Raw genomic sequence first — 14,910 nt, forward strand, 5'->3', positions numbered from 1 at the left:
GGCTGCATAAAATATTTCAAAAATTGATTTCCACATAGGATTACATAGAAATTTCAGTGCTGAAATTCATATTATAGGCATAAACTATAGCATTTTAATATTCCATTTGATGTTAAAGCATGGCAAGTTGTATTACCCTGGGAAAAGGTGACTCATAATGGAGTCAATTAGCTGTATCCAAGATATAAATGTGCCTTGAATAGTGGGCATGGTGCCTGCTTTCAAACAATAGAGGCATGAAGTTTTAAAATGTAGCCAAATGCAAAATAGAAGCCATGCGTGAATTTAGTTCAGCTTGAAAAATCAGTTTCCCTCCTCCATTGACTTTCCTTTCCTTTTTGGTTAGACATCACTTTCTTTTTGAAAAACTAAACATAATAATTTTCTTTATGCTAAGAAATTATTTTCTACTAGCAGCAAAAGCAGAAAAGTCATATTGTGATACTGAAAAAAATTGGTTAAGCCCTTATGATGCATATCACCAAGTGGCATAAATACTGTGTAGTATCCTTTCTATTAAGGAACAACTAATAATAAGTTACTAAAAATATTTTCTTTCATGACAAAGACTCCAATTGTCATATGCTAATGGACTGATTATGTCTATTCACTCAGTATATTATTTTACTACTCATTAAGTGTATTTGAATGCAGATTAATATTACCAATGAGTTCATTACATATAATATGCATACATTTAATATTTCAATTATTTTAAATAAGACCAGTTTGCTGAAACTCTCATTAAAATTTTAAAAATCTTGGTTGTTATGCATGTATAGATTTTTTTCATGACTTCTTTATTAAGGGTTTGCCAATAAAATCCTCATTGAATTTCTGGCTAAAAAATTTTCCCTTCTGATATACAGGATTTGTAAATACTAAAGGAAGAATCTTCAGGATTAATATATTTGGATTTCTAGCCACACCTCAAGTTTTATCTGTTGTAAATTTCTGAAACATTTATTTTATATTTATTTTTATTATATATTTTTATTATATTATATATATTTAAAAAAAATTGTTAAAATAAATCAAAACTGTAATTAAAGAAAATACATATATTTTAGGTAGATTAAGTTTTCTCATGGTCAAATATTAACTCCATCAAGACTTCAAAAATATGAGGATGAGTCTCTTTAGTTTTACTACGTGCAGTCTCACATCTCTTATGAGATCACTTATGTATTGTGATCACTTATATGTTTATATGCAAATATCCACAGGAATACACAACCAATGTTGCCTGAATGGAATGAATGGTTGTCTGATAACCTTATTTTTCTAAACTGTAGTCTGTTCTTTTATGTGATATATTAAAATTTTCAATGGCTTTAAATTCTAAATTTGATTTCTGGTCTGTAATATATATAAAAAATTTGTGGAATGAAAAAGTGAAAATTGATAGATTAAATTTTTTATTTTTTTACATTTCCTTTTTGACACGTTTTAACAAATATTTCTGTATTGTTTCATTGACATTGTTTTATTTTGTGCTTGTACAAGTCATAATGTTTTCTGCATGAAAACATGTGTTAAGGTGCCATCAAAGATAATTTATAAAAACCTAAATTACAACAATAATATATTGAGTACCTAAATAAACAGAATTTAATTTTGTGAAATGCTCATGTGTATATACACAAATTAAATATTAACTATGCTTTTAATTTTTTCTAGTGGTCTGCTAGTATAGATATTTTACTAATATCAATCAGAAAATAACTGTGTTCATTTAATTGACACTCTAGTGGGAGGGAAAAACAGTACCAAATTAATGCTAACATGGTGGCGGCACACCCCTGTATTCTTTCTACTAACCAGGCTGAAACGGAAAGATTTGGAGTTCAAGGCCAGCCTGGAAATATTGTCTCAAAAAATAAATGAATAAATAATTGAATAATAATGTAAAGAAATGCAGGCACGCATTTGCAACTCTATCTCTCTGCTTTGCATTACAAAGGAAAATTCCACAGAATTTTTAATTCATCCTTATGATTTCTATGGCATGGCTGACTCAATATTTTAATAATAGAAATGACTTAAGTATTCATATAAACATGGTTTTATACTTCTGAGTTGTTTCTCTGTTAGTGTATTATTGTTGTTAAGATTGGTAATTATTTTTTGCATTTCTCTTTATATGATTATAAATCGCCAATTTGATTTCAGCTTCCTGTTCTGGACTGAATGGGGACAGGTGCCCTGCATTGGGAAAGCTCGCTTAGATGGCTCTGAGAAGGTTATCCTAGTAAGCCTGGGGATCATATGGCCCAATGGCATCTCCATTGACTATGAGGTCTGTTGCATTTATTTTAAATATTTCAAATGCCTTAAACTGTCAACTTACATTATTCCATTTTTAATGTTTCCATGTTTCCTTAATAAAACAATCAACAAACACTTGTCTTGTTGCTTCTCGATTGATCTTTAGGAAAATAAATTATACTGGTGTGACGCTCGCACAGACAAGATAGAGAGAATTGACCTTGAGACTGGAGGGAATCGAGAAATGGTGCTGTCAGGGAGCAATGTGGATATGTTTTCAGTTGCAGTCTTTGGGGCTTACATCTACTGGTCTGACAGGTAATTTATTTTTTCATAACTATTCGAGTCTCAAAATGTTATTTCAGTGCCAGTTACTTTGCCCTTGCAGGATTATCCAAACCTTAGCAAGGTCACAACAAGGATCTTACAAAGCTATATAGTTTCCACAGAAAAGGCAAGCACTCTTGTTATTCCAGGCTCAAGCATTTTCATATCACAGACTAAAGTTGGTTACTTTCCCTTCTGTTGGGCCATCTGTTATCCTCAGCTTAACTACCTGGCTTGGCTTTAATTTGTGAAAGAGTATTGATCATGTATATTCAACCTTTTTGCAGAGCACATGCCAATGGGTCAGTGAGAAGGGGCCACAAGAATGATGCCACAGAAATCGTAACCATGAGAACTGGCCTTGGAGTCAACCTGAAGGAGATCAAAATCTTTAACCGAGTAAGAGAGAAAGGTCAGCATCCTTAAAGGAATATAAATTAATAAACGTAATCTTATTGTTTTTTTCTTTCTTTAGAACATTTGCTGCACTTAAGAGTTAATGCTTACATGAGTTCATAACCTCCAAATCTTAGGGTTTTTTCCCATGCATATTTTTCCTAAAACTCATAGAGTGACCCAAGGAAATGTTAAGTTCATGCATACAATCATTTTTCTAGGACAGCAGAACACATGGACATGTTACATAAGGCACATGTCTTAAGTATTGGCTGAAAAATCTTGATAAAAGATAGTGTTTTCACAAATAAAAATAAAGCTTAATTAGGATATTAGGATGAAAAATAAAATTTTTGCTTAAGATTATCTCTTAATTCAAAGTGTTATATTTTGTTTTTGTTTTCTAAATGTCTGTTCCAGGGCCTTGAACTCAGTCCTAGGCAGCTGTCCCTGAATTCTTTTGCTCAAGGCTTGTGCTCTACCAGTTTGAGCCCAAGCACCACTTTGGTTTTCTGGTGTTTAATTGCAGACAAGAGTCTCAGAAACTTTCTTGCTCACGCTTGCTTTGAAGTGTGATTCTCACACCTCAGCCTCCTGAGTAGCTAGGATTACAGGCATGAGCTAACAGAGCCCAACTTATATTTCCTAATATAAAAGTTGTCATGGCTACAGAAGATGATGTTTCTAATATATAATATTCCTGAATCATTACTTTATTAAATGTGTATTCTGATATTGGGGTGCAGTTATTTGAGTATTTAAAAAATTCAAAATAACCAGGTGCCAGTGACTCAAACCTCTAATACTAGCTACTCAGGAGTCTGAGATCAGAGGATTGCAGTTCAAACCCAGCCCTGGCAGGAAAGTCCATGAGACTCTTATCGCCAGTAAAGCACCAGAAAACCTGAAGTGGCACTGTAGCTTAAATGGTAGAGTGCTAGCCTTGAGCTGAAAAGCTGAGGGACAACGCCCAAACCCAGAGTTCAAGCCCCATGATGAAAAAAAAAAATTCTTTACAATATTCTTTGGGGAATAATTCTACAGATGGTGGTAATAAACTCATAAGGATTTTACTTTATGAAGAAATCTTAGGTATATGCTAAAACCACTCAAAATTTAAGTAAATTGATAAAAAAGTATATATATATATATACGTATATATATGTGTGTGTATATACATCTATATGTAAATGTACGTCTGTATATACATATGTATGAATGAAAATAGGCATATGAGAGTACAAATTTCTTAAAAGTTTGCACATTTTAGACACAAAGCAAAGCAGTACACCTATATTTTAATGATAAATTGACAGAATAGAATTGATAGATAAATAGAAAAAAATAGATAGTTATGTAGATCTATCCATGCATAGATATTTGGTGAATTCACTATGTTTTTAGTGAGCTGGTTACTTTTCCCAAAGATTGTTATATATCTAGGTATGCATCAAATTATTAAAGGAAAATTATAGTGATTGTGAGGAAATAGAATGGATTTCATTCCTTTACAGAAAAACTTCTGGTGTGTGTGTGTGTGTGTGTGTGTGTGTGTGTGTGTGTGTGTGTGTGTGTGTGTGTGTGTGTGTGTGTGTGTGTGTGTGTGTGTGTGTGTGTGTGCCCATTCTAGAAATTGAACTCAGGGCCTGGGTATTGTTTGAGCTTTGTAGCTCAAAGCTATTGCTTTATCATTTCATCCATTTATGGTGTTTTTGGTCTTTAATTGGAGAGAAGAATCTCAATTGACTTTCCTGCCGTGGCTGGCTTCAAACTGAGAGTCTCTGATCTCAGCCTACTGAGAAGCTAAGATTGCAGGGATGAACCAACATCCCTCAGTTAACTTCTGTGATTTTTTTTTTTTTTGTTCATCATGGGGCTTGAACTCTGGGCTTGGGCACTGTCCTGGAGCTATTCAGCTCAAAGCTAGCGCTCTACCACTTGAGTCACAGTGCCACTTCCAGTTTTTTTCTGCTTATGCGGTGCTGAGGAATCGAACCCAGGGCTTCATGCATGTGAGGCAGCACTCTACCACTGAGCCAACTTCCCAGCCCCAACTTGTGTGATTTTTAAAAGTAATTTTTAGTGTTGTTTGTTGATCTTTCTAAAATAAATAAAAGTCAGAATACTAAATATTAGTCAATATTAAATTCCAATATTTCTTCATGGAAAAATCTATTTGAAAATCAAAGTAGAAACAAACATGTGTATTTGTGTATGCTTTTTTCCCCTTCCTTAGGGACCAATGTTTGTGCCAAAGACAATGGTGGCTGTAAGCAACTCTGCCTTTATCGAGGAAATTACCGGAGAACTTGTGCGTGTGCCCATGGATATTTGGCAGAGGATGGAGTTACTTGCTTAAGGCATGAAGGCTATTTGCTCTATTCAGGGAGAACAATATTAAAAAGTATACATCTTTCTGATGAAACCAATTTAAATTCCCCAATAAGGCCATATGAAAATCCACACTACTTCAAGAACGTCATTGCCTTGGCTTTTGACTATAGCCAGAAAAAGAAAGGTACCAACCGAATCTTTTACAGCGATGCACACTTTGGAAATATACAGCTTATTAAAGATAACTGGGAAGACAGACAAGTAATTGTTGAAAGTAAGTACAACAATTTGATTTTAAGTAGTTTTATGGAAATGAGAACCATTTGGATTATTAGAGAAATAATAATGGAGATTGTATTTGGCAATCATGATCTCCTAGAGTTTCTGTTTCAAAATGAATATGTCTATATCTTCTGGATATCCAAAATGTCAAAGAAGCAATTAACTGCTAGCATAAGCTAGCAATGTATTATGAAAGTTAACATTTGACAGTGTTTATTACAAATAATGAAATAGAATTCTTGGAAAGTAATTTTTCAGTATAAAACTATGACAACTGATTGTATAATGGAAGAAATAATATTTTTAAGAATAGATGAATCACAGTTATGTTAATCATCTTTTATTAGACAACTGTCTAGCATTATCATTTAAGTGTATACACACACATACACACACAAATGCAAACACACAAAGGTGTGTGAGCCATTAGCTATAGGTTTGAGCCATTCACTAACCAGCGTACTTATATTTTTTAATATGAGTTTAATGAGGAAATGTTATTATAGAAGTTATTGACTTAAATTTAAATAATTTAGTTTTAATTTCAAAGCCTCGTATTGTACATTATTCTTCCCCCCCCCCTTTTTTTGTCGGTTGTGGGTCATAGATGCTGCCCCTGAGCTCCTCAGCTAAAGGCTAGCACTCTAGCACTTGAGCCACAGGGCCATTTCCATCTTTTTCTGTTTATGTGGTGCTGAGGAATCGAACCCAGGGCCTAATGCATGCAAGGAAAGCACTCTACCACTGAGCCACCTTGCCAGACCTCAACCTCTTTCTTTTTTTTTTTTTTTTTGGGGGGGGGGGTCTGGTCATGGGGCCTGAACTCTGGGCCTGGGCGCTGTCCCTCAGCTCTTTAGCTCAAGGCTAGCGCTCTACCACTTGAGCCACAGCGCCACTTCCGGCTTTTTCTTTCTTTTTGCTTATGTGGTGCTGGGGAATCGAACCCAGGGCCTCATGCATGCAAGGCAAGCGCTCTACCACTGAGCCATCTTCCCAGCCCCTCAACCTCTTTCTTATCACTTAACATGTCAAAGGCCATTATTTTCCTTTTTCCTGCTTTTCCCCCTCCCTTTATGCGATTTCCATATATTCCCCACTTTTACTTCAACTATTTGAAATCTGTTTTTGTTGTTGTTGGTGGTGGTGGTCGTGGGGCCTGAAATCTGGGCCTTGCCGCTGTCCCTCAGATCTTCAGCGCAAGGCTGATCTACCTCTTGAGCCACAGCATCACTTCCAGCTTTTTCTGCTTAAGTGGTGATGATGAATTGAACCAAGCGCCTCATGCATGCAAGGCAAGCACTCTACCACTGAGCCACTTTCCCAGCCCCCTTTGAGTTATTTTTTAAATGTAATATACGGTATAAATTTGTGTTCCATAATATAGAATTAAAATGAAGGCCATTCTTATTGCTATTACTATCATTCCCATTATCTTACCCAAAATTGACAGTTGCCTTTGCCTGGAGCCTTCTATATATACTCCCAAGTATGTATATATCATCTTTAATTATAAAACATATTTCTAAATGTACTATTCATATAGGTGCTTTTGTCACTCATGTATATTATATGTAGCAAAGCTTTTGTGTCAGTGCAAATAGATCCATCATATTCTTTTCTAAGTGTATACTGTATTTAATTCTGTACTCAGGTTGCATGTTTTATTTAGTCATTTTCTTTTTGATAAATATGGATTAGTTCTGGTGATTCATTGTGTCAACTGTGTATAAACATATTTATTCAAACATGCAAGTATTTCCTCATTCTAGGAATTTAGAAGATTTACCATTCTAATTAATGAGTATTTGTTTACTTCTTACAGCTATTCATACAAAAATACTTACCCACTTTCACTTTCATTAAGTGTATAGGAAAATATCTCTTTTACAGTTTTTTTTAAGTTACGGACTTATACAGACAGGCTTTGAACTTCCAATCCCTCTACCTCAGCCTCCACACTGTAATAAAATTGTTATTGTCAGCATTTCTTGGCACTGTGGCATTGAACTATATTAGTAGTCACTGTAGTTTTCACTGTCACTTCTTAACAAGGCAGGGGGAGGAAACAACAGTTTTACTTAAGAATATTACTGAGAAAAATAAAATTACTGTATTTATGAATCTCCACCCTTCAGAGCAGTTCTCTTTAATATTCTGCATGAGGAAACAGACAATATACACAAGTACCTTCTGAAGGAAACTATAAGTGTGAATGAGTGTTTGAACTTATTTCTTTTAGAAGCAACAATTTTTATATGAAATAATGACGAACACAAACACTGTCATTAAACAAGTCTGGGCATATGGTAGACATTTACTAAGGAATATGCAATGTGTTTTCAATGAAAATAACCTATTTTATATGTTACAAGTAATAAAATGTTATACTTTTAATGAAAATAATTATTTAGAAGAATTTATTCATCACCGTATATTTGACAGCTTCCAATAGTTTAATATTTTTCTGATTTGAGGTATATTGATGTTAACGTGGAATTTGGGGGGGGATACAGCATAATTAAGATTAGCTTATGTCTGGAAACCGACCATTCATAGATAAATAATCCATTCAAAGATCAAAATATGTCAGTAGATATGAATGTGATACAATATGAAAATTTCATTATGTTAGCAGTTTGTACATTAGAATTAACCTTCAAGTGTTTGACACGTGTGTTGGTGAGGTAATTGAACCAACCATCAAAGATAAGATAGAGAAGATTCAATAGTTGAGAATATAACTATCTTCTAGTAAAGTATAAATGCTTAAATAGAGGCTACTTTCCTTAGAAGACTTTGTTCACACTGACATATTCACTATTCTAAGTTTTCAAGAAATTGGTAAATATTCAAAATGCTTTTAAATTATAATGCCTAATATGGCAAATAACTAGAGTCCACAGACACAAATATTTTGGTGTCTTCAAGAATATATAAGATTTATTCAAAAGCAAAAACTACATTGGGAATCTTAGCTCTGGAAATTTTGGTGCAAAAACTGAATAAAGCACCTGACAGACAAGGACTGATATAATTAAGGAGCCTGTACATAGAAGGTTTGAGATTAAGCTGGTAGGGTGGAATCTAATATTAAAAACTTGATTTTCCAATGATTGTATTCTATAGTTAAAAAAATTAACTTAAACTATAAAAGATGGAGATCTGGCTCAAGTACAGAGTACAAAGCCCTAAGTTAAAAAAAAGTAACAAGATAAGTCTTTTGTCATTTGATTAAGTATAAAGGTTGTCTGAAGTCAGAAATTCCAGACGAATTTTACTTTGTTTCTAATCATCTTTCAACAATGATGAAATAATCTCAAAGGTACTAATCAAAATATATAAACATCCAAATGCATTCTAATCCTCCCAGCCATTATCATAGCAAGTAAAATTAATAACCCTCTAGTGACCAGGTAACCTACATGTGCAGGAAAGAAATGAGAGAAATAAAAATGGAGAGTGGAGCTTTGCAACACAGATCCCACCTTTCTGTGATATTCTATGAGCTTCTTAGAATCAGTTTTCTCACTATTAAAATAGGAAAATGACTCATAATTATTGAGAATATTTTATAAAAACATTTATATATATATATATATATATATATATATATAAATCTCAGCACTGTAGGTCAGATAAAAGTGTCTCCTCACTATCTCAAGATAGAAAGTAGGATCTCCATATTTCACACTGATTAAGTATCAAAAATATAGCAAGTGCCCTCAAAAGCTTTGATATTTTCTATTAGATGCTATCTGCTTTTACTGGTTCTTTTTTAATAGCTCATCTAAGAAGTGATCAGAGAATCAAACGATAACAAGACATATCTGTGGTTAAATAAAAGTTATTTTCCAAAAAAAGAACACACACACATATAAAGAACTAAAAAATAACCATTATTTTAATTTAAAATTTTACATTATCTACGCATGCAGATCATCAAGGATAAACTTGGTTTGTCCTCAATTATTTCTACATGTGTATTGCGTGACATATAATCAGAAACCATTACTATAATTATAGATAAGAAGTAGTGTATTACAGTGTGACTAGAACTTAAAAATGGAAATGACTATACATAATTTAGGTGAAACTTTATAAATATTTTCCTTGTATCACCTATCCCTACCCAGAAGTTGTTTAACCATTGTAATACTACCTCTGAAATTTGTGGAACAATTTATAGTTTCACTTGCTAGACATCCAACCCCAATAAAAGCAAAACAAAATAAATATAAAATGAAATAAAGCAGCAAAGAAAATAGTTATTGAAAATGTCACACAACAATTTTTATATTCAATTTTAAGATTTATGTAAATGAACTGTTTTTGCTTTGAGGGGTAAAATAAAGGATGACAAGGGCCATTAAAGGCAATTCAATATATATATATATATATATATATAGTATATATATATATATGTATATATATAGTATATGTATATATTGTACATATATATTATATATATATATATAATGTGCTTATAATATGCTACAGATTATTAGGTATGGTTAAATTAAGTGTAATTATCTGCTTTCTTACCCTTGGCTATTCACATTATGAACATATGAAAATTCATTGGGTCACATTTTTTATATGTAGAGACAAGAGCTGTGGCTATGATACTGTTGCTAACTTTGAGGACGTCTTTGACTCACATACATAGTAGTCATTGATATAACATACTTTTGAAAGGTAAATCAAAGAGACTGCTAATCTAAAGAAACAAAATAGACTTTTCTATGAATAATAAACAGAAATTCACAGCAGAGAGAATGGAGAAACATCAGATTTGGGGCTCTCATATTATATACTTCAGAGCTACTCTAGGATTTAAACCACGGACTTGGGCAAGGCTTTTGAATAGAGTAGCAAGTTAGTTATAAAGCTTTTCTATATGCAGCCAGAGTGAGTGACTGCTAGAAAGTTACAAATTTTCACATATATAGGTGCATATATATATATATATATATACATCTCCTATGGAACAAACCACAACTGAATCGCGAAAGATAAAGCTACAGTTCAAGGGCCAGCCATCAAATTAAAACAATTATGACCCCACAGAGAGACAAAAAAGCTGGAAGAGAGATTTTTAAATAACACATTTATTATCATTATTTTTAATCTGTAAATTCATCTTCCCCAACTATGGATTTTTCAGAAAGGCAGTTTTGAAAAATAAAACATCAATCTAAAAATTAAAATGAAAGGAATAAATCTGAATTTTCTAAGGTTTTGTGGGGGGGGGAGGGTAGTAGAGTACATCAAAGAGAAAGACAAAACCCTATGAAAGAAACGAATACTATGACATCAAAAGGCCTAGTTATATGCATTACAATAATTTCACTAAAAAGCACAAGTTAATCTGTTGCAAATGAAAAATACAGTCCCTATTAATAAGGTACATTGAAAACAGTGTATGTATATGGTTTAGGTTATAGTGTAGTCAGAGTGAAAAGGCACAAATAAAATACAAATAAATGAACAGAAAACAATTTATGAATTAAACAAAAAGAAACATGAAAATAGTTATGAAACTTGGAAATTTACATGCTGTTTCAAAGAAATGTTGACAGATAGCAAACAAGAGGAAGAGCAGCAGGAATATCTCTGTCTATCATATGTATTCTGACCACCAGAAATTCCTACATGATACAATAAGATGTTAGATGGCATTTTAAAAGTCATTTTTATTGTTTGATTTTCTGTGTAATATTTCTTGACATAAAGTATAAGACTAGAACACTCATGCTACGTTATCCATGAACTGCAAGTAAATCTACAGTTGATGGCAATAAATAAATCTTAAAAAATGAGACATGGAAGAATTAGCTAATGGGGAATAGAATAACAAAGTGGGAAGAATGATTGGCCACGGACCCCTTCAAAAGTACAAATTTTTCACACTTTTGAAAATAATGCTAAGCTATCCTAACAAGTCCTTCATGTTAGTTGTTACTGAATTATTTTTAATTTTTCCAAGTTTCTGTGTAAACTACAGGACTGAAGAGCTTGATGTTCCATATTTTTGTGTTATTGACTTAAACAGAATAAATAGTAAATGACTACTAAAGGGAAAACATTCTGGGACATATCATTACAAGCAACATTTTTATAGGGAGTAATTCAAATGTGTTTCATATTAGAATTTTTGTTTCCTTTTAAGGTATCTATGCCAGGAATTCAGTAGATGAAATCAATATTCTATGAATTTTAATTTAATCATGAAGATGTGAATTTAAGTCCTTTTCTTAAGTAAATAGGAGAGCATCTGTAGAATTACATAAGGACACAAGCAAATCCAAAGTTCCTAACTGAAAGTTGACTGGAATCTGCCAGTTGTTGTTCAAAAAAACTGAAATTTCAATATCTAGTAAAATATGCTCAGGTTTTCAGTCTATATTCAAGAATTATCGAACTGTACCAGACATCATAGTTACAAATTCTACCATCAGCCTGCTATTCATAGCTTCTCAGTATAATTCACTCCTAAAAAATGAAGAGGGAGGAGTTTGGTAGAGAAGGAGATAAAAAATCAAAGTATTAAAATACTTTATACTAAAGAAAATCACTATGTGAATTTTTCCCGGGACAGAAATTCATGCACAAATTTTCCTTGGTTGAGTTTTAATTAGATAGCTTTAAGAATAACATAATTAAAAGTAAAGAAATTGCACTCCAGGGTTTTTTATTTGTTCGTTTGTTTTTTGTAACCTTGTTTCCAGGATCTATTACATAGTAGAGTAGATGGCTTAGATTGTCATTCTTGTAGAACAGACTAAAAGGCATGTCAAGATACAGTAAAATCTCCGAATCTCATTAACTTAAGATGTTTACAAAGTACCATTTGTAATATGTAGTTCTCTGCTTTGCTGACATGTTGATGAATTGTTATCCTATACTTTCATATTAGATCCATGGTCCTTTCCCATTTCTTTAACTAGTTTAAACCCCAAATCTTTCATTTTCATTTTCTTTTTCACATGAAATATTTCTTAGTGATTTGATTATTCATATCAATGCCTTAATTCTATTCAATTCTCAGTCACCCCAAAAGTTGGAATAACTTTTTTTGTTTTTGTTTTTTTGAAAATAGTTGGGATCTAAAACACTACTTAGAACCAAAATTAAGTTCTTCCTCTAACACAACCTGATTTTCTTGTATTAAGCATATCCTATTGTACTTCTTAGCCTGGTTTTCAAAACCTGCAGTCTAGTTACTTCCCAACATCTCCCACTTTCCTCTTCAATTATTTCTCCATGGGCCACATCATTTTCTAAAATCATGCATAAATTAAGAGATAAATCTTTTAATGCCTTCACTACAACTTACCCTTATTATTAAAAGCTATTTTCCACATTTCCTGTTTCTGAGTATGTAGTTCCCACAAAAACATTCTTCTTACTAATGAATATACTTTTCTTTCATTTGACTCAATCATTGTGGTGATTCATAGTGGGTTTTTTTTTTTAATTTATTGTTCCAACCAATTCAAATGTCCTAGATTTTTTTTAAACTAATGGGAAATCTCCAGGCATGTACTGAAATTTTACTTTATATATGTCAATGTCAACCCACAATCAACATATCAAAATAAGTTTCATATGTGAAGACCAAAGCAATTTCTACAGTTGTTCTTTAAAATGTCATTATACTTTTTCCTGATGAGGATCCAAGTCAACTTTTCCTATTTTCATGTTACCTGAACCTCTTATTCCATATGATTTTCTTTATCCATAGGCAACCTCATAGGCTAATCTTCATTACTTGCTTTACTTGCAAAATCTCTATCTCATTCACAATGGTTTCATTGACTTATTTCAATTAAGTGACTTTCTTATGTCCCAAACTGGAATCCATTTAACTCACTTCTAGGCATTGCATAATATCAAATGAGTTAATCCAATTAATCATAAATGTTTCTATTAGTTGTATTCACTCCTCTACTCTTGATCAGATGATTATTATTTTAAGATTAGACCATATTTTTCCCTAAATTCAACCCTTTACTACCTGGAGGAAATTGGAAGAAGTTTTAAGGCCCTTTCATTAGTCTAGACTGAAAATCTTAGAAATTCACCTGTAATCCCTAGGAAGACAATGCCAAGAGTCCAGTGTGTTTCATGTTTTCATCATTTTCTTATTTGCATCTACATAAGTTGTTTTGAACTTCCTCTACTCCTATTCTATTTTTTCTGATCTCAGAAACTGATCTCCTGACCTAGGTGCTGTCCATAAGCTTTCTTTGCTTAAAGCTAGTGCTTTCTCACTTGGTGGTGAATTGGGAGATAAGAGTGCTCCAGGAGTTTACTTTCTTAGCTGACTTTGAACTATGGTCCTCAGATCTCAGCAGCCTGAGAAGTTAGGATTACAGGTGTCAGCCAATGGAGCCTGGTTTGTTCCATTTATTTCCTATATGAATAACTTAGAAAAGTATTAAATGGGAGGACAGGATATAGTTCAGTGGCAGAGCATGTGTTTAGCATTGTAGAAGTCCTCATGTTCAATCCATAGACCACAAACAGAACGCAGAAAACTAAAACCAAAAGTATCTTGCATATACTCTTTTTTAGTGTTCTTCTCTTCAAAAACAGAACTCATCATTTATGTAATAAAAATAATTTATTATGAATTCTCCATGTCAGCTTTATAATTTGGTAGTTAAAGGACTCACCTTAAACTCCATGTGCCTGGAAAATGACTGAATTATATTATTTCCTTGGTTGTACTGAGGTGGACATTAGTCGGAGAAAATATAAAACTCTGAGCTTTTATAAGAGGCAATATGAGATATTAATTTAAAATACAGATTTTGGAGCAAAGATCTCCATCTAGATTCAACCCATTCCCTCCTCTTCATCACTTGCAAGCTATATCTTCTAGCATGTTATTCACCTTCTCGATTTTATTTCTCTTAGAAAAATGAATTTAGTTGTACTGTCAGATTGATAAATTTCAGTGAGATGATATATGTTGTTAGCAAAGGACTTAACAGTAAGAAATCAATCACATTCTGTGTATGGTAGTTCAAGAACTATTTTCATATGAATAGGCTTAATAGGTTTTAGTAGTGGATCTTTAACTTTATAATAGAGCATATCCAGAAATTTTACCTTTAACTCACAATAGATAATTGTGAGTTAATTTTCCAGACAAGTTTATAACATTCTCTATTTTCCCAATTTCTCAGAAGTACTATGTCTTTACTTGTAAAACAAACTGTAGCCTGATAAATATTTTACACCAAATATGTACACATATTTAAAATTATACACAAGTCAGAAGAATATGAAGAAAAA

General features: G+C 32.6%; 1 protein-coding gene across 5 annotated transcripts in view; it reads left to right on the forward strand.

Moving 5' to 3' along the window:
• The window catches only part of Lrp1b (LDL receptor related protein 1B), a 1,866,674-nt gene that overhangs the window by 1,411,189 nt on the left and 440,575 nt on the right, over positions 1 to 14,910 (forward strand). For all 5 annotated transcript variants that reach the window (XM_070023764.1, XM_070023773.1, XM_070023793.1 and 2 more), the window contains exons 38-41: positions 2,173 to 2,299; positions 2,435 to 2,586; positions 2,883 to 3,007; positions 5,228 to 5,599. In XM_070023764.1, the coding sequence (XP_069879865.1) occupies positions 2,173 to 2,299; positions 2,435 to 2,586; positions 2,883 to 3,007; positions 5,228 to 5,599 (776 nt within the window). The remainder of the gene's footprint in view (positions 1 to 2,172; positions 2,300 to 2,434; positions 2,587 to 2,882; positions 3,008 to 5,227; positions 5,600 to 14,910) is intronic.

The sequence above is a fragment of the Dipodomys merriami genome, unplaced genomic scaffold (assembly GCF_024711535.1).
Source record: "Dipodomys merriami isolate MVZ:Mamm:240054 unplaced genomic scaffold, mDipMer1.0.p SCAF_1, whole genome shotgun sequence".
In the NCBI taxonomy this organism is placed as follows: domain Eukaryota; kingdom Metazoa; phylum Chordata; class Mammalia; order Rodentia; family Heteromyidae; genus Dipodomys; species Dipodomys merriami.